General features: G+C 39.4%; 1 protein-coding gene across 1 annotated transcript in view; it reads left to right on the top strand.

Moving 5' to 3' along the window:
• The window catches only part of LOC150087930 (multidrug resistance-associated protein 1-like), a 217,242-nt gene that overhangs the window by 99,079 nt on the left and 97,246 nt on the right, over window positions 1–20,917 (top strand). Inside the window, 5 exon segments of the mRNA XM_090369269.1 lie at window positions 23–199; window positions 1,210–1,285; window positions 1,288–1,329; window positions 1,332–1,375; window positions 20,603–20,841. Coding sequence (XP_090225395.1) covers window positions 23–199; window positions 1,210–1,285; window positions 1,288–1,329; window positions 1,332–1,375; window positions 20,603–20,841 — 578 coding nt within the window.

The raw sequence follows: 20,917 nt of genomic DNA, 5'->3' as shown, positions 1-20,917 counted from the left end.
TAAATGACATCTATTATTGCAGGGATCAGTAGCATATGTTCCTCAGCAAGCTTGGATACAGAATGCTTCGGTGAGGGATAACATCCTCTTTGCATCCCCGCTTATTAAGAATCGTTATCAATCCGTGCTGGAAGCATGTGCTTTAACAGCTGATCTTTCAATTCTTCCTGGAGGTGACCTTACCGAAATTGGAGAAAAGGTAAGCAAAACATATATGTATTTGGAAAATCTCAGATGTATGTAATATAGATAAATGTAATTTTTCCTTGAGTAAAAGAACGCAACAGAATTTTGTGATTTTTCGGTCAACAGAAAATTACAAAAGATTAAATAAATTCAAGATAGACGTGAATTCATTATAATTTACGTTACTTAAAGCGATGGCAATGTTTAAATAAGTATTACCGTTTTGGACATGATTGGTTTTTAGTCATGGCCGGATTAAGGATGAAATAGGCCCCGGCCATATTTAAATTTGAGGCCTATTTTATATATATTGCACATACATATAAATACAAATATTACATAGGTTTTTATATTTACATTGTGAATAATGAATAATTCCATGATAAAAATGTAAAATAAGAGGTAAAAAATGTTTTATGATTTTTGGCTTGAAAAATAAAGTAATAATAAAAACAATTTTAATAGAAACTTAACTTTTTTTATTGTACAATAAAAAAGGTATAAGAATAAAATTTTAAACACTTAACAAGCTAAGTTTTAAGTATGCTTTTATATTACACGTTTTCTTGGTTTATTATTATCAGAAATTTTCATCACTACTTTAGAAAATATTTACACTGAAAATGAGCCCCCCCCCCCCTTTCGGATGAGGGGGTCTCACCCGAAGAGGAGCAATGGCCGGTTTGACCTTAACGCGGCCCTGTTTTTAGTCATAGAATTTGAGGTTTTCTGTATATGTTTTCGTGTATTCTTCATCCTACAAACAAAAGATTTAATTTTCAAAAAAATAATATCCACTGAGTCGCCATAGTCATTAATAAAACATCTAACTCAAGCATGTTTGTAAATCTGACTGGATCTTTCTAGAAAGGGTATTCAAGTTTTGAAATAAATAGTGTTAATTATATTGCTAATAATAAACTGTGGTACATTCCCCATTAATCCTGAAATGATTGTTTGGAACAGTATATTTGGTGCTGAGTGTCTTTCTTGTATATACTTTTTTGTTTGTCTACTCTGCAGGGCATTAACATCAGTGGAGGCCAAAAACAGCGAGTAAGTTTGGCACGTGCTGTCTATAGTGATGCGAATATATATCTCTAGATGATCCCCTCAGTGCTGTCGATTCCCATGTTGGAAAACACATTTCGAGAAAGTGATTGGTCCTAAGGGCTTCCTGAAGGATAAAGTAAGTTTCATTTTAATTTAAACAAATCATTTTATATTCTAGAACAGGATAAGAGAAGTGTAACTTCATTGTTTACAGCAGCTAATTATAACGCTCATTAACAACTGGAATGCAGTTTGTTGAGCGTTGAAGCGTACGGATTCGAAAGCTCAATATGTGTACGTACCCTGCTCCAAGGCCAAAGCAAGTACTAAAAATGTTCCTTTTTATACTCAGAAACAGGCACCCTCAACTTATTTTATGGAGCGCTGTTTCTGCGTATTGTGTAACATGAATAATGCTACACTTTAAATTTAAGTGCTGATAACGTTTGCAATATTAGCTCCATCTTCAAACTTAAACGATTCTTTTTGGTAAGATTACCGTACAGTTGGTAAGATCCTACACACGGGGCCGAACAGAACCTGAGTTGGGGTGCCATCCATGGCGGGAGAAATGTTTATGAGCCTTTTTCACAACGTGGCTGAGTTAGTCTGTCTCAGGCGAGGGTAACATGGTTTTTTCCTCCCGGAAACTCGGGTTTTTCGTCCAGAAAACAGAAAATCGACCTCAGAATCTTACCAAATTTACAGACAATATACACGGAGCAATATTGCCTTAGTCGCTGATGCTCCCTAAAAAAAAAAAAAAACCTGATCTTAAATATTTTTCTTTCGGTTTTAATTGCCATAGATAGTTAGGATTTTCTAGAAAGAAATAAAATTCTGGTGTGTTATTTCAAATAACGTTCAGCAATTGCAGTTCTCCCAATGTGAACTCGAGACAATTACAAAAAATTATAATTGTCACCCTACGATTAGAACTGGAAACACTATAACAAAACGCTCCCAAAATCCAAAAGAAAACTGCCAGCAGAAGTTGGTTAATTGCTATGGAATCTTTAACCAAGATGTCTAATTGTTTCTGTATAAACTCTCACTTGTTGTGGAAAGGGGCGTTAAGAGCCAGCATGGACCTTCTGCCAGATGAGTCATAGGTTGCCTTTCTTCAGTCGAAAAACGTTAGTACAAAAATTAATAAACAATGCCCTGTCATGGTGGTCATGCGAGGTGAACGGGTGCTGGCAACAATTAGCAGTTGGAAAATTTGGGCAGCATACCTCAGCGTTTTTTATATATATACAGGTTGTCTCAAAAATATTGGTACAAACGTTTAGGGGAGGTAGGTAACATCTAAAGAAATGTGAATCGCATAGGAACCCATAACCGGAAACGTCACCGTAAGTCGGTACACGGCGCTGTTCATCAGTTCGCGGGAGGGGAAAATTTCTGGTTTACTCATTCAAGCAGTAGTCGCCGCACGAAGAGCATGCATCGATATACGAACTGTGAGCTGGCAGACATGCACCTAGTGTATGGATTAGCAGAGAGCCCACACGGTGTGCGCCCCCATGCGGCACAACATCGCTTCGCAATAAATGTGTGGGCAGGTATGGTCGGTGACTGCATAGTTGGCCCATACCTGTTACCATCCCGCATGAACTCCGCTAAATATCGGATCTTTCTTGAACAAGTTCTACCAGGGTTACTTGACGATGTTCCAGCAAATGTGAGACGCAACATTTGGTTTTAACATGACGGGGCACCTGTCCATTATGGAAGATGTATTCGTAACCATTTAAACAGGCATTTTGGGCGTCGATGAATTGTCCGTGTGGACTCGTTACGTAGACCCACGCTCACTTGATTTATCGAGCCTTGATTTCTTTCTGTGGGCCCTCAAATCTATCGTGTCTGAATCACCTGTGGAGACGGAAATGGATCTCGTGGCGAGACTCGTCTGTGCTGCTGCTACTGTCAAAGAAACTCCAGGTGTGTTCGACCGTGTCCACCAATCCATGCTGCTGCGTCGGTGTCACGCATGCATCGCGTCTGATGGTGGAACCTTCGTGCATCTGTTGTAACATCATGAAATGCATCCATCTCGTACTCCATTGTTAATATTATGTCAAATAAATGTTTGACATTTTACTGTCTTGTATCATTTCTGCTTCTTGTGCCTCTGTTACTACTTTCCGGTGACGTTTCCGGTTATGAGTTCCTATGCGATTCACATTCCTTTAGCTATTACCTACCTCCCCTAAACGTTTGTACCAATATTTTTGTGACACCCTGTAAATATTAGGTTTTCCTCTGTTTAAAAGTTAGAAAACATTATTTAACAGATATTTATTTAAAGTATACCCAGTAAATAAAATAAAATAAAATATTTCCAGAAGCTTTCGGAACTCGTGTCCCTTTCTCAACTGACAGAATTTTTGAATACATTACAAGCAAAGTGTGGCACGTTACTCATTCGTCATTGTTGTAGCACGGACGTGTGCTGCCTTGCGCCAGTGATCATCCATCAATAAAACGGTTGTCTCCAGGATTGGATGTATACGCATGCCTTTCTGGCGATTTAATGCCTTAGGGTTGTTCATTATGTTTAGTGACTCTAGCCATAGGCGGTGGCGAAAGTGTCGCGCGTGGTCCACTATCTCAAAGTCGCGCTTGGGGTCAAGATCGTGGTTGGTAGCCCAAAAATGTTCTGCAAGCGCGGACTGGTCAGTTTCGGCAAGCCGGATTGCTCTGTCGTGTTCCGTGAGGCGATCCTGGAGACGTCTCGATGTCTCACCTACGTAGCAACTGTTACAGGCCCTACAGGTGATACGGTACACTACATTGCTGCGTAAGACAGGTGTGACAGGGGTCTTCACACTGGAGACAAGTGAACGTAGGTTCCTACCTGGTAATTGTACACATTTTATGTTGTAACTTCTCAGGATCTTCGAGATACGTCCTGACACTCCTGGATAGTACGGAATGTAGGCGGATGATATGCCGACTTGCTTCGGAGGTCTTGGGTTGGAAGTAAGTTCTTGTGCCTGTAACAAGCATCTGTTTAGTACATGGGATGGATAACCGCATCTGGTTAAGTCCGCCTTCACACGGGAGATCTCGTTGCGTCTAATTGTGTCGGTGCTGGAATGGCTCCAGGCCCTGGAGAACAGGTGTGCGGGCAGTGCTATTGAGATGGCTTGGAGCGTGGCCGGACCGTAGTTGGTGAATTGACCGCACCACATGGGTTTGCGGTATACTGAGGTCTCTAGATGTGGGCCTACGCGATGCACTAGCACGTCCAGAAACGGGAGCGAACCGTCCACCTCTGATTCTACGGTAAACTTGATGAAATTGGATAGAGAGTTGAGGTATTCTAGTAGTACCGTTTCAGAACCACGTGGTATTATGGTAAAAATATCGTCGACATATCTACACCACGTTGTAATAGGTGTAGGTGGGTTCTGGTGTATCTGCTTCTCCAGATCTTCCATGGCGATGTTAGCTACTACGGAACTGACAGGGGCACCCATAGCAGTGCCATGTACTTGTTTGTAGAGTGAGTCTTCAAAGGTGAAGATGCTGCTAGAGAGGCATAGGTTGAGGGCGGTACAGATGTCATCAGTGGATAGTGACGTCCTGGATTGGAGGCTTAAGTCGCTCTCAAGGAGCCTTTTGGCGCAGTGCACGGCCTGTTGGACGGGAATCGAGGTGAATAAAGAAACCACGTCAAATGATGCCATGACAGAGTTATCAGGGATTGAAATGTCCTTAATGGTGTTAATGAATTCACTGCTGTTTTTAACGGTGTGAGATGTATTACCTATAAGAGGCGAGAGGAGGCTCGCGATGTGTTTGGACAGTTCATACGTTGGGGCACTGCAGCAAGACACTATAGGTCTGAGAGGAATACCGGTTATGGATCTTTGGTAATCCGTAGAATTGTGGTAGTTGGCAGCCAGTAGCACGCAGAAGATGGTGAGTCGCGGTCGGGATCTTCTTATCTTTAAGCCATGCGTGGACAAGTTTATTAACATTTGCTTCAGACGTTTCAAGACTTTAACGGGAGGATCAGGTAGAGGTTCATATACGTTAGGATCGAGTAATAGGGCCAAGGCTTTCTCTCGGTAGGCTGATCGGTCCAGCACAACAGTCCGGCGCCCTTTATCCGCAGGAAGTACAACGATGGAGTTGTCTTTTCTTATAGATGACAGGGCGGCACGTTGCGGTGGTTGAGGTTTGAGCACGTTTTTCGAGTGTTGTGGAGGACTGCGGCAGTCTTGAATCGGATCTCGTTGGCAGTTTCTTCGGGAAGGTTGGTAATACTGGCTTCTATGCCCATAGCGAGCTGTGTGATGGGAGGTTTCGATGGTATAACGGCGAATTTCATACCGTTTGATAAAACACTCAGCTGCTCGTTGGACAGTTGTTTGTTACTTAGATTCAAGACGAAAGAAGTCGTGTCGTCTGAACGAGTGTTCGTCTTTAAGGAGTTAGTTTCTATGCTCAAGTTTATGAACTTGCGCTGTTGGCGTAAACGGTAGGTATCCGAGGTCTGACTAGCCCGATGGCAGATGGTATGTATAAGGTTTGTAAATACAATAGGCGAGACCTTACCTTGTATATGTTGTAACAGTCTGGACTTGTTGTAGTCAGCGTTCCTGATTTCACGGTGGAGATGGGATATCCATAAATTTAACGTGCGCAGGCTGAAGTTAAAGCAGGCACGATCCATATGAGAGTTGTGGAACGGGGCTTTGTATCGGAACCCTTTAGGTATAATTCGATTGCTTTTGCATCTGTGGGCGAAGCGTAAATGTTGCCTGTAGCGAGCTATTGAGAGGAAGCACTTTTGCAACTGTGCACAATCGTTATAGGTATTATGGCCATAAAGTGATCGAATAGTGACAAATGGGCCTGGAGTACTGGGGTCCATAGTTTAACAGATATTTATTTAAAGTATACCCAGTAAATAAAATAAAATATTTCCAGAAGCTTTCGGAACTCGTGTCCCTTTCTCAACTGACAGAATTTTTGAATACATTACAAGCAAAGTGTGGCACGTTACTCATTCGTCATTGTTGTAGCACGGACGTGTGCTGCCTTGCGCCAGTGATCATCCATCAATAAAACGGTTGTCTCCAGGATTGGATGTATACGCATGCCTTTCTGGCGATTTAATGCCTTAGGGTTGTTCATTATGTTTAGTGACTCTAGCCATAGGCGGTGGCGAAAGTGTCGCGCGTGGTCCACTATCTCAAAGTCGCGCTTGGGGTCAAGATCGTGGTTGGTAGCCCAAAAATGTTCTGCAAGCGCGGACTGGTCAGTTTCGGCAAGCCGGATTGCTCTGTCGTGTTCCGTGAGGCGATCCTGGAGACGTCTCGATGTCTCACCTACGTAGCAACTGTTACAGGCCCTACAGGTGATACGGTACACTACATTGCTGCGTAAGACAGGTGTGACAGGGGTCTTCACACTGGAGACAAGTGAACGTAGGTTCCTACCTGGTAATTGTACACATTTTATGTTGTAACTTCTCAGGATCTTCGAGATACGTCCTGACACTCCTGGATAGTACGGAATGTAGGCGGATGATATGCCGACTTGCTTCGGAGGTCTTGGGTTGGAAGTAAGTTCTTGTGCCTGTAACAAGCATCTGTTTAGTACATGGGATGGATAACCGCATCTGGTTAAGTCCGCCTTCACACGGGAGATCTCGTTGCGTCTAATTGTGTCGGTGCTGGAATGGCTCCAGGCCCTGGAGAACAGGGTGCGGGCAGTGCTATTGAGATGGCTTGGAGCGTGGCCGGACCCGTAGTTGGTGAATTGACCGCACCACATGGGTTTGCGGTATACTGAGGTCTCTAGATGTGGGCCTACGCGATGCACTAGCACGTCCAGAAACGGGAGCGAACCGTCCACCTCTGATTCTACGGTAAACTTGATGAAATTGGATAGAGAGTTGAGGTATTCTAGTAGTACCGTTTCAGAACCACGTGGTATTATGGTAAAAATATCGTCGACATATCTACACCACGTTGTAATAGGTGTAGGTGGGTTCTGGTGTATCTGCTTCTCCAGATCTTCCATGGCGATGTTAGCTACTACGGAACTGACAGGGGCACCCATAGCAGTGCCATGTACTTGTTTGTAGAGTGAGTCTTCAAAGGTGAAGATGCTGCTAGAGAGGCATAGGTTGAGGGCGGTACAGATGTCATCAGTGGATAGTGACGTCCTGGATTGGAGGCTTAAGTCGCTCTCAAGGAGCCTTTTGGCGCAGTGCACGGCCTGTTGGACGGGAATCGAGGTGAATAAAGAAACCACGTCAAATGATGCCATGACAGAGTTATCAGGGATTGAAATGTCCTTAATGGTGTTAATGAATTCACTGCTGTTTTTAACGGTGTGAGATGTATTACCTATAAGAGGCGAGAGGAGGCTCGCGATGTGTTTGGACAGTTCATACGTTGGGGCACTGCAGCAAGACACTATAGGTCTGAGAGGAATACCCGGTTGTGCTGGACCGATCAGCCTACCGAGAGAAAGCCTTGGCCCTATTACTCGATCCTAACGTATATGAACCTCTACCTGATCCTCCCGTTAAAGTCTTGAAACGTCTGGAAGCAAATGTTAATAAACTTGTCCACGCATGGCTTAAAGATAAGAAGATCACGACCGCGACTCACCATCTTCTGCGTGCTACTGGCTGCCAACTACCACAATTCTACGGATTACCAAAGGTCCATAAACCGGGTATTCCTCTCAGACCTATAGTGTCTTGCTGCAGTGCCCCAACGTATGAACTGTCCAAACACATCGCGAGCCTCCTCTCGCCTCTTATAGGTAATACATCTCACACCGTTAAAAACAGCAGTGAATTCATTAACACCATTAAGGACATTTCAATCCCTGATAACTCTGTCATGGCATCATTTGACGTGGTTTCTTTATTCACCTCGATTCCCGTCCAACAGGCCGTGCACTGCGCCAAAAGGCTCCTTGAGAGCGACTTAAGCCTCCAATCCAGGACGTCACTATCCACTGATGACATCTGTACCGCCCTCAACCTATGCCTCTCTAGCAGCATCTTCACCTTTGAAGACTCACTCTACAAACAAGTACATGGCACTGCTATGGGTGCCCCTGTCAGTTCCGTAGTAGCTAACATCGCCATGGAAGATCTGGAGAAGCAGATACACCAGAACCCACCTACACCTATTACAACGTGGTGTAGATATGTCGACGATATTTTTACCATAATACCACGTGGTTCTGAAACGGTACTACTAGAATACCTCAACTCTCTATCCAATTTCATCAAGTTTACCGTAGAATCAGAGGTGGACGGTTCGCTCCCGTTTCTGGACGTGCTAGTGCATCGCGTAGGCCCACATCTAGAGACCTCAGTATACCGCAAACCCATGTGGTGCGGTCAATTCACCAACTACGGGTCCGGCCACGCTCCAAGCCATCTCAATAGCACTGCCCGCACCCTGTTCTCCAGGGCCTGGAGCCATTCCAGCACCGACACAATTAGACGCAACGAGATCTCCCGTGTGAAGGCGGACTTAACCAGATGCGGTTATCCATCCCATGTACTAAACAGATGCTTGTTACAGGCACAAGAACTTACTTCCAACCCAAGACCTCCGAAGCAAGTCGGCATATCATCCGCCTACATTCCGTACTATCCAGGAGTGTCAGGACGTATCTCGAAGATCCTGAGAAGTTACAACATAAAATGTGTACAATTACCAGGTAGGAACCTACGTTCACTTGTCTCCAGTGTGAATACCCCTGTCACACCTGTCTTACGCAGCAATGTAGTGTACCGTATCACCTGTAGGGCCTGTAACAGTTGCTACGTAGGTGAGACACCGAGACGTCTCCAGGATCGCCTCACGGAACACGACAGAGCAATCCGGCTTGCCGAAACTGACCAGTCCGCGCTTGCCGAACATTTTTGGGCTACCAACCACGATCTTGACCCCAAGCGCGACTTTGAGATAGTGGACCACGCGCGACACTTTCGCCACCGCCTATGGCTAGAGTCACTAAACATAATGAACAACCCTAAGGCATTAAATCGCCAGAAAGGCATGCGTATACATCCAATCCTGGAGACAACCGTTTTATTGATGGATGATCACTGGCGCAAGGCAGCACACGTCCGTGCTACAACAATGACGAATGAGTAACGTGCCACACTTTGCTTGTAATGTATTCAAAAATTCTGTCAGTTGAGAAAGGGAGACGAGTTCCGAAAGCTTCTGGAAATATTTTATTTTATTTTATTTTATTTACTGGGTATACTTTAAATAAATATCTGTTAAACTATGGACCCCAGTACTCCAGGCCCATTTGTCACTAAAACATTATTTTCTAACATTATTATCATTTAAAAGATAACTGATTGTTGTGATTATTATTATTAGTCATATGGGGCAAGGAAACCTGAGGCTTTTGCTGCACAGCCAAAAAAAGTTACCGAGAGAGAGAGAGAGAGAGAGAACGAACGAACGAACGAACGAAAGGAATGATAATATCCAGCTCAGGGCCCCGGATGTGGCAAGCCCATACTCACCAGAGGTTGAGCCCCTGCGGTTAAACGTATACAGTATACAACTTTTTCATTTATAGCTCACAAGAAATGAAACTCCAAAAGAAAAAGATAAAGAGGCTTTGCTCATATAACAAAAGCTGGGAAATAAATAACGATTGGTCTTATAATGCATTAGATTGTAGTATGAAATTAAACTCCCAAACTTTTCCATGATGCAACATTCACAACTAAATTGTGTTGTGGCAGAACTAAAGCTATAGTTAGTAATATATTCTGAAGATAAGCATTACAGGTAGTACTTGATGATATAAAAAAACATCATGATCCGCCTTTATTTTTATTCATTGAAATAGATGCATCAAACGAAATAAAATATGAAAATGTTTCCAGAATCTGTTCAATATTTTTCTAAGGAATGTGGTCAAGTAACATTTAATTTATTTTTTGAGAACGTTGATGAAAGTGCAAATGGTATGTTTGAATTCCTTAAAAACTCGATGAATAGTTTGGGACAACATTGGAATAGAGCAGGGGTGGCCAACGAGTCGATCGCCGATTTAATTTCGGTCTATCACGACGAATTTTAAATATACAGTCATATTTTTGAGATGGTAGATCGCGGCACATTTTGAAGGAAAAAAGTAGATCGAATCACAAATTAAATAGGCCACTCCTGGAATAGAGTATTCAGTTTCAGTGCAGATAATGCATACTGTAATTTTGGGAGGAATCATTCTATGTTCACAAATATTCAAACACAAAATGAAGACGTCATAAAAGCTAATTGCCATGCACACATTCTGGGTAGTATGGACCGAAAAGACGTGAAAGTCTGAAAGAATTACGCGTTTTTGCTGAAACTGAATTTAGAGAAATACTGAGCCATGTACCGACTAGACAGTTCTCCTTACAACTCTGCGTTGAAAGAATTCTGATTTCATGGACGCCCTTAAGCTCTTACTTTTTAAGTGCAACAAAAGATTGCCTCAAACAGATATTCAAACTACTCTTAATTGAAGATTAGGATACAACAGAAATACAAATAATAGTAGAGATATATTTGCTCTTCTCGCCGCACGCCATGGACATTTTCAGAAAAGCAGTTTATAAGCTTCAAAATAATGAAACTTCTGCCAGGGATGTCTACTATATTTTCAATGATCTGAAAAATCGTTATTACAGGCGGGCCGCGATTAATTCGTCCCGCGAGTGCATCGCGCAAAACGGAAACGCGTTAATCGAATATATTAACCAATAGGAAAAATTATAATTCGTCCGTGACCTTCTGGAATGTACATAAAGAATTTTAAAAATACCTTTTAAATAACTTTTTAACTGTATATAATGTAAAAGATAATGAAAATAATTATGGAATTAAATGTTTATTGCATAAAACAGCGGTTCTTAAACTGTGCGCCGCGGAATATTTTAAATATTCGAGGGAAACACAGTGATACTCGACATCTGTCGGACACCGCGCGAACTACTAGCTCGAGGTAGTTCAGTTTCAGCATTTCTTATTAAGTTGTTTGGACCTAACTACTAAACGAAACTGTTAGGTATTTCTTTTGGTCTGGGTGCGCCTTGAAAAAATTACTGAGACATTAAAGGCGCCGTGAACCGAGAAACTTTGGGAACCTCTGACATAAAATACACAATGAAGAAATTACTGTTGTGGAAATATTTGAAGTGTTGACTTTCTCTTTTCATCAATCAATTTCCGATAGCCGACAACAATCTTCTCTGGGCCCTGGCGAAATAAATATCGCAGAGAACATCAAACCTTTTGTTTGAGGTTCTATGCGATACGAAAGATTTCATCTAATTCTTTTACCGTTATCTCCTTCGCGGTAACATTTTCATCTGGCTCATTTAAAATTTTGAATTTTTAAATGCAAGTCTGCATTGACTTTATTAGCAGGAGACAAACACGTCTTCCGATGGTTAATGGAACACACCGAGGCGGGCAACAGGCAAACGTTTGTTTATTGACCGTACGACTCGCGGTTAGCTTAACGCGCGATTCAAATCCTTTTCAACTATCGCATAAAACAAAAAAGATCGCGTTAATTGGAAATTTGCATCGTGTAATGTGAAAAGTGGTATCATTTTTCAAATAACGTTAACTGAATATCACGTTAATCGAACTCGCGTTATGCGAGGCCTAGCTGTAATGAAGATTTTTTTTGGTACCAAGTTTGCCAGTAAATTAGATGCTACAGTTAGAGCAAAAGTTAAAGAAAAATTCAAATTATACTTCCAAGACAAAGAATGACCGAAATATAAAGCTTTAATAGAAGTAGTGGAGAAATTTAAAATGATTGATAAACTGAGTTTGAACATAGATATTTGTTTGACGAAGTTTCAACTCTCCAAAGCAACTTTGGATCTATTTTAAGCACTGAAAGTTTTAAGAACTGCTTAAGTGGGGCAAGCAAATGGCACCTCATTTTGAAAAGCACTAGTTTCAAATTTATAAATATTTTCGAAGTGGTGTCCTATGCTTTGTTGATTCAACATATTGTGAAAGAATTTTCAGTGTAATGAATGCAAAGTGGCAAGATGACAGAAACAAATCTTCAGTGGAATTAATAAAAAGTGAAGTTTTGATTTATTTTAATTTGAAAGACAATTGTTCTGATTTTTCTCGCAATATAAAAAAAAAAAATGATGCAGCTTTATTGAAAGAATTTGTAATTTTTTTTCCTGCCTTTAATTCACAAAATATAATAAAGAAATACTGCAATAATTACACTCAACCACCAGCCAAGCAATTAAAAATTGCTTGGCTGGTGTTTTTTAATATAGTAGTTATATTAAAACAGTTTAAACTTTCTTTATAATAAAGAAAGTTTAAAATGTTTCATTTTAATATAGTAGTGTGATTTTTACGAGTGTAGGACTTTCGGATATTTTTATCTATGAATATCATAATAACATTATAAAAAAATATTGAAACAGGCAAAGGCAAATTTTTATCATGGTAAGCAGGGAAATATAAGGTAGTCTGAAAATGTCCTTTATTCGATATCTGTTGACTTGCAACCCTAATTTCCTCCCTGATATAATTTCGACAGATTTTCATAGGAAATATGTTAAAAAATGTGCTTAGAAAGTTCTCATCACCCTCAGTTCTCAAATATCGTCGGTTAATGGCAGAAAACCAAGACCTGGTGTTGGTTTAATCATTTTTTCTGTCTATTTTATCTATTTATTTCTTTATAAAACATTTGGGAGCTTTCTACAACATTCGAGAATATTCAGGAACATTCCGGAATATTGTTACATGCGAAAGAAAGATCTGGAAGATTCTAGAACTTTCGACAGAGTTCTCTAGAAACATTGTGAGCTTTTTATAAACTTCTCAACTATATATATTTCTTGTTTATACTCCGGCAGGACCACCAGGTCAGTGGAGTTTACAATAAATCAATCAATACAAACGTTAATCGTATTTAGCAGTCACCGGTTCAACCCCAGTCTACTCAAGAGTGTGTGCAGCTGCACTCGCTCTCCTAACCACTCTCCTACAGCAGGCCTAATATATTATAAATAAATAAAATAAAAATTTATTTTATTTATTTATAATATAATAAAAATTTATAAATAAATAAATAAATTTTCTGTTTATACTCCGGCACGACAACCAAATCAGTAGAGTTTACAATAAATCGTCAATACAAATATTTATCGTATTTAGTAGTCACGGGCTTGAACCCCGGTCCACTCAAGGAACGCGTGCTATGCACTCTCGCTCCTGACCACTAGGCTACGTCAGGCCTATGTGAGTGGGTTCCGCCCCAAGCAAGTATTTTTTTTCGTATTTCAAAAAGTGTATGTGTTTCAGAGATCGAGTGGGGGGAAACAATGCGAATTAGTGTTTGTAAACACATGTTGTGTGCATAAGTGTACTTCGTGAACTGTGTTTAAATTAGAACTAAATATTAAAATTTAGTGACAGATACCCTTTTCCAAAATGGCAGTGATTGACTTGCCTAACCCACTATGGTTAGTGTTAGGGTGTTTATCCCCCTCCTTGCCAATGTTTTAAAATCAGGAACTCGTTTTAATGCAGGTGGGATAAACACACTAATTTTAACCCTTGTTATTTAATTGAATTGTATATTCTCCCTTATTAAAGTCTTCATTTTATTAGGCCTAACTACCACTAACCATAGCAGGTTAGGCATATCAATCACTGCCATTTTTGAATTGGGTACCTGTCACTAAATTATAATGGAAATAAAAATCTACAATTTCTTAATTGTGTTCTTATGTGCATATACTGTTTATGAAATATGACCTGTTCTTTTCGAAATAAGCCTAATAGCTTGTAAGATGTCAATCTTACAAATATTGAGATTTAGAGGTTATGGAAAATTTTGTAATTTGGGAATAATTTAATCTTTGATATGGAAAGGAATTTTTGACATTTAGGAGAAGCATATATGGGAAGAATACTAGATTTAGAAAATAAATGATTATAGATGTGCAAATTGAATAACAGTCAAATGGAAGTGTAAATAACATATAAATATAGATCTGTGGGAAAAGATAGCATTTGGGTCAAAAAAGATCAGGTCACTGTGGCGACTTTTTGGTAAGTTATCAACATTTTTGCAAATGTGAATAGACGAAAATGGCTATCCTGAGAGACGACGGCAGACACGAAAGGATTGTGTTACCTGAGAAATAAACAAGAAAATTACAGAACAAGACTTGGTTTGCACATGGGGCATGTGGCAAGAAAGGAAAAGGGGCTGTAAGAGTGACTGTCGAGACAGAGAAAAAAAAAAAGTAAGTCGGGCAGTGCAGAAATGTAGGGAGTGCAAAAAAGGGTCCTAGACAGTAAGGGGAAAAGTAGTTAAGAGTAGAAAAGTAACGGGATGGTTAAGGAAGATAAGCAAAAAGTTATGAAAGCCAGTTAAGTGAACCAGGAAAGGTAACGACCTCTTAAAGGTCGTTACCTTTCCTGGTTCAAAGGAAGAGCAAGGATGCTAGACCGAAGCAGCCAAGAGTTCTAGAAAATTATCTGAAGCAGATTCGGGAGAAAGCAGATGAAGGATAGCCTAAGATGGAAGCCTGAAACCTCCCTGGAGAAGAAGAGAAAAAGATAGAAGTGAGCGATATATTAAGTACACTAAGTTAACAGGGACTGTTAGTAAAATAGTAGGGTAATTAATGAAAGGGGGTAGCCATAGAAAGTAAAGTGAAAAATAAATTATCTCTGAGGTAGATATACTAACAGAGTTTATTATGTTAAAAAGGGTTAATGTATAATGCAAGGGAAATGAAGGAATGAGTAATAGATGAAATTTATGTACAGAATAGCTATAATGTGTTAGAAGGGTAGTAAAGTTTATAAAGAGGGATTCTGAATATGTTTTAATGATAGATAATTGAGCTATATGAGCAACTCTGAATATGGTGTTTTAATTGATGAAGATTTGTTGGTTTATCTGAGTAATTAATAACAAGTAGGGACTTTAGAATACTGAAGATTGGTCTACGAGTATATTGTAACAGAGTGGTGAGAACACAGCTGAATGATAAATGTAGCATATTTGATTATTAATATTTGAAACAGTATTAGTAAAGGATAGCGAATGCTTATAAAGCGGTACTCACCTTGAATTAATCTGTGATGGCTTACTTAGGCAGCATGGTTAATATTCAGGTTGAATTGTTAAATTGAATAAAATTAAAAGGGGGAAGTAGGTAAGTGCTGACTGAGTTAAAATAGGCGCAAGGAAACAGAAGTGTACACATCCAATCCTTTTACTTCAATGACAACCAAGGATTGGATGTGTACACTTCTGTTTCCTTGCGCCTATTTTAACTCAGTCAGCACTTACCTACTTCCCCCTTTTAATTTTATTCAATTTAACAATTCAACCTGAATATTAACCATGCTGTCTAAGTAAGCCATCGCAGATTAATTCAAGGTGAGTACCGCTTTATAAGCATTCGCTATCCTTTACTAGTACTTGAAGATCTCTCTAAAACTTCGCACGAAACAGTATTGTATATAGGAGTAAGTGAAATAGGTATAGTGAATGTACAAGTGTTAGGAGTTAGTTGGGGAATAAGGAAAGTAGAATGAATCAGGTTTTTTTTTTTATAATTGTCAAATCAGAATAACTAGTAAATGGAAACTGTAATTAGAATAATATATGCAATGTCAACTTCCACAACTACAGATGGATGTTTATTCCAGTAATCAACCACACGCTGGCTAAAGGCAAATTTCCATGCATCTGTTCTACAACTATCTTTCCTCAGTTTGAATTTATGCCCCCTTGGGGGCACCTTCATAGCCAGGTGGGTGGGAGCAGCAGTGCGTAGCACACGCTTCTTGATTAGACCGAGGTTCGAGCCCGTGATCACCAAATATGGAGGATGCAAAATCTGATAGGAAATCTGAGCAACAGGAAGAATCCCATCAGCATTGAGCTTGCTCAAACCATTTAAGGTCTTATACACCTCAATCAGATCACCTCGCAGGTACATAGTCCCCAGACTCTGCAGTTTGCAGAACTTAAGCCTTTCTTCGTAACAGCAACCCATTGTTCCACTCGCTAATCTCATTGCTCTTCTCTGTACTCCTCCTAGCAGCTCTACATCTTTCCTAAAATGAGGCCTCCAGACCTGTATGAAGTACTCAAGGTGTGGCCCGACCAGTGCCTTATACTGGGGATAATCACCTCCTTATCCCTGCTAACACTTCATATCTGACTGCACAATTACCCCCAGGTCTTTCATTTGCCACAACCCACTCAATGTTGTGGCAAATGAAAAAGCGATTTCTGCTACCCATATGCAGCACTTTGCATTTGTCAATGTTAAACTTCAGTTGCCACCTCTCAGCCCATCTGCCCAACTTTTCCAGATTCTGTTGCAGTAGCGTACCATCCTTACTCTCATTAACAACCCTACCAACCTTTGTATCATCTGCAAACTTCAACATTAAGCCTGATATACCTTCATCAGTATCATTGATAAATACAGAAAACAACAATGGGCCCAACACTGAACCCTGGGGGACACCACTAATAAAATTAGTCCACGAAGAGCAGTGTCCATTGATTGCCACTCTCTGTTTTCTGCCACTCAACCATCTCTTTATCCATAGTAGCAATTTTCCCTTAATGCCATACTTCTCCAACTTGTACAGTAGTTTTCCAAGTACAACAGTATCAAAAGCTTTCCTAAAATCCAAGTATATGATATCAAAACTATTTTTTGCATTCAGTTCCTTTGTGACCACATCGTAGTATCCAATCAAATTGGTCAGACAAGATTTACCCTTAACAAAATCATGCTGTGTCTGAACTATAACTGCAGTCTTGTCTAGAGCAGCATTTACCAAACATTTTAGTCACGTAACACTTTTCATCTCACAATAAATTTACAGAACACTTTGTCTCAATATATTTATGGAATGCTTACAAAACACAAGTTTAATGGGAGCCAAAAAACTGTTTGCTAATATTTTCTTAAATACGACGCACTGTGCATCAGGAGGATCTTCATTTCCAACACATAAGGCCGAAATTCAAATAACTGTTATCATCATACCATCATACTTACATTTTGGTTTTTTATTAGTTTGTTCCTTTCTTTTTTCACTTAGGATTTTTGGTGAACAAAAGGCTGCGATTGTTCATCCTCACTTTGTAGTGTGACAATATTGTATTCATTTTCATCGACCACAGTTACAATACTAGAAGTACTTGCTTCTCCTTTTAAAGTTCCTTTTTTCAACCACAAATCAACAGTCATTTTATTTTTCAATATTTCGAAATACTAATAATTATAAACAAAAAAAAAAATTTATACAGGGAAGTGAGTTTAGTTATGATATCGGTTCACCTCCCCCCTTTCCTTCAAACTTTAAACTCCAGGCTAAATCGCATAGGAATGGCATATTAGATCACTATATTGCTACTTTTTCATAGATGTTATTACCTTATGCAAAAGCCAGCCAAAATAAAGTGTTCGCAGTCTATTTGATTATTAGTCTATGCTAGTATATCAATAACCAAAAAAAAAATAATGTTAAAAGTTATAATGATACAAAAGTGGTGTATGCTACAAATATGCAAAATTTATTTATTTTATTTTATTTCTTTAATTATTAATTATGATTTTTAATGGAACACTAGTGTTCCGCAGAACACAGTTTGGGAAATTCTGGTCTAGATGATCCTGCAGTGCTTCTTTAACCAGTGATGCCACTATTTTCCCAGAACAGAAGTTAAACTAACAGGAATGTAATTACTTGTCACTTTTCGATTCATCTTGGTGAATTGGTTATACATTTGCAAATCTCCAGTGCATGGGCATGTCCTCTGAGTCCAGCAATGCACTCATAATAATGGCCTAGGGCCTGCTTACTTCCTTTGCTGCCTCCTTTAATATAACTGGATATATCCCTTCCACCACAGGTGCCTTTCTTATGTTTAACTTCAACAATTTCTCCTCCACTCTGTTCTCAGTTATTACAAAATCATTTAAGTCCCTGTTAGAGTTTGATAAGCTTCTGGCTTCAACTTCCTTACAGAATTGCTCATGTGTGAATGTAGATGCAAAATACTCATTCAGTTTGTTAGCTACCTGAGTAGAATCGTCAACAATCAAACCATCGATATCAGATGGATCAATCTAATTCATCCCCTTCCTTCTAGAGTTTACATAAGTAAAGAAGTCTTAACTGTTTTTCTTTGCATCCTTTGCCAAGTATTTCTTGTAATCTGCCTTTGCTTGCCTAACCTCCTATGTGACTTGATTATGGACTATCTTATATCTACCGTAGGCTTTTGTGTCACCTGATAATTTAGGGATCATCACATCATTCTATGATACCATCCCTTCAGTCCATCTCCCTATGGTCAGCTTCATTGATTATTTATAATTATAAATTTATCAATTTATCATTAATTATAATTAATGAAGATTATTATAAATAATCACAATTTAATTTTCTAGGATTATTTGCCTATGTTTTACCCCCCCCCTCCATTTCATCCCCATGTTTGGAGGCCCAAAAAATTTACTACTCTTGTAGAACAAATATTCTAAAAATAATATGATATGGGGCAATCCAAAGTCTAAATTATTTTGCATAAGACAAACCAACAAAAACAAAATACAGGCAATCCCCCGTATAACTCAGTACTTCTACAACACGATTTCAGTGTAACACAATTGATAAATTGCGGCAATCCTCACACAGCACGGTCCTTATATAACACGGTTAGAGAATTTCAGCAAACCTCACATAACAGGGTATTTTTTAGCTTTTGTGCGGGGAAAACCCTGCTATTATGTTGGATGTAATTTTTCAACATTTACACTCTTTTTGAATCCCTGCTGTTGACTCGCTAGTCAAAAAAAAATTATGGAGAAATCCCTGTATTTTATTTTGTTGGGAAATCACCACGTTATGTTCTGTATTTTTGTTTAACTTATGTTTGTTGAACTTGTGGAAAAAGTTTAGATTTCAAAGTTTTATTACTATTGGATAGCATGTCAGGCTATCCAAAAGATTAAGTCATCCAAACATTGAAGTTATATTTCTACCACCACAGTTGTACTAGGTTAATACAACTTGTTTCTTTCAGCCATTAGATCAAGATTATATCCATCTTTAAAACTCATTACATCAGAAAAAATCAATATATGGCCAGAGTCAGTTAATTCAGGAAATATGGTCAAGCCAGCAGAAAACGGAATTGGTGCGATTGTAGAACTTGCTGTGTTGATAGGAGGGGAAGGTTTTGATGATATGACTACTGAAGCCCTCATGGTTAGCAGAGTTGATGGAATCGCCCTCCTCCCCACACTGGGTGGAAAAGACCTGAGTTCGAATCCCGTCGATGATCGGAGGAATTTTTATGGGTCTTTTTCACAATGTGGCTGAGTTAGTAGGGCTCAGGCGAGGGAAGTGCACTTCCGTAGCCAGGTGGGAAGGAGCAGCAGTGCGTAGCACACGCTTCTTGATTAGACCGGGGGTCGAGCCTGTCACCACCAAATACGGAGGATGCGGAAAGTTCAGGGAATGACCACCGCATATTCCCGGAGCAATATGACCTTAGTTGCTAATGCTCCTAAAAACCAAATAAACAACAAGTGAGGGAAGCATGGTTTTTTGTCCAGCAAAACAGAAAATTGACCTCAGGACAAATGCAATTTACAGACAATATATGCAGAGCAACATGGCCTTAGCTGATGCTTCTAAAGAAATAAAATAAAAAAAGATATGATTACTAAAGACATTCAGAAATTACTGATAGAAAAAGAAGCTGGCTTGTGAAGCAGATTTGGTGGAAATGGCATCGTAGATAAATTAATTCAGAGGGTGATAGCATAGATGAAAATTCTAAACTTTCAAATTTTACACTAAAAAGCATACAGGAAGGCATGAAGTTAGCCGAGCAATTAGAATCTTATTTTTTGAATGCAGATTCTTGTATAAAAGGAGCCCAAAGTTCAAACGGGAACTTCAAAAATTCCTTAGTTCCATATGGTGAAATTCAGAGTTATCAAGCAAAAGCAAACAAAACCAGGTTACTCATTTTTTAGAGAGCAGAAGATACACAAAATCTAGAATGATGTATTTTTGTTAGCTTTTGGAATGTAACCCCCTTTTTGTACTTTTTCTTAGTCGTGTATAACATGTTTTCGTACAACACGGCATTTTATAGGAACCTAACTACTGTGTTATAAGAGGGTTACCTGTACTTAATTTCACATGCTTCAACTTGATAACAGTAAATCAATAAAATACAGTTAAAACAGATTCTTAATTTCCTTCTCTCTCTTTTTTTTTATTTTCTACAATAGACAAGGATCTTGGTGACTCATAGTGTCACCTATCTCCCCCAGGTGGATGTCATAATTGTATTTAAAGATGGTGCCATCACAGAAATAGGCTCATATCAAGAACTAATGGGCAAAAGAGGAGAGTTTGCAAATTTTCTTTTCCAGTATTTAGCAGAAGCAGAAGAGAAAGCTGAAACAAAACTTAGGCAAGAGAGCACAAGAGAATCCATATCAGAAGATGTCATTTCTAGTATAGAAAGGTGACTTTCTAATTATTTTTTATTTTAGTTTTAGTTCTAGCACATATACAGTTTAGACTTTGAGCTTTTAAACTAG

This window comes from Mastigoproctus giganteus, chromosome 3 (assembly GCF_048544385.1).
Source record: "Mastigoproctus giganteus isolate SK-2022 chromosome 3, ASM4854438v1, whole genome shotgun sequence".
NCBI lineage: Eukaryota > Metazoa > Arthropoda > Arachnida > Uropygi > Thelyphonidae > Mastigoproctus > Mastigoproctus giganteus.
Note: the sequence above shows the minus strand (reverse complement) of the source record. Positions and strands in the feature narration are given on the sequence as shown.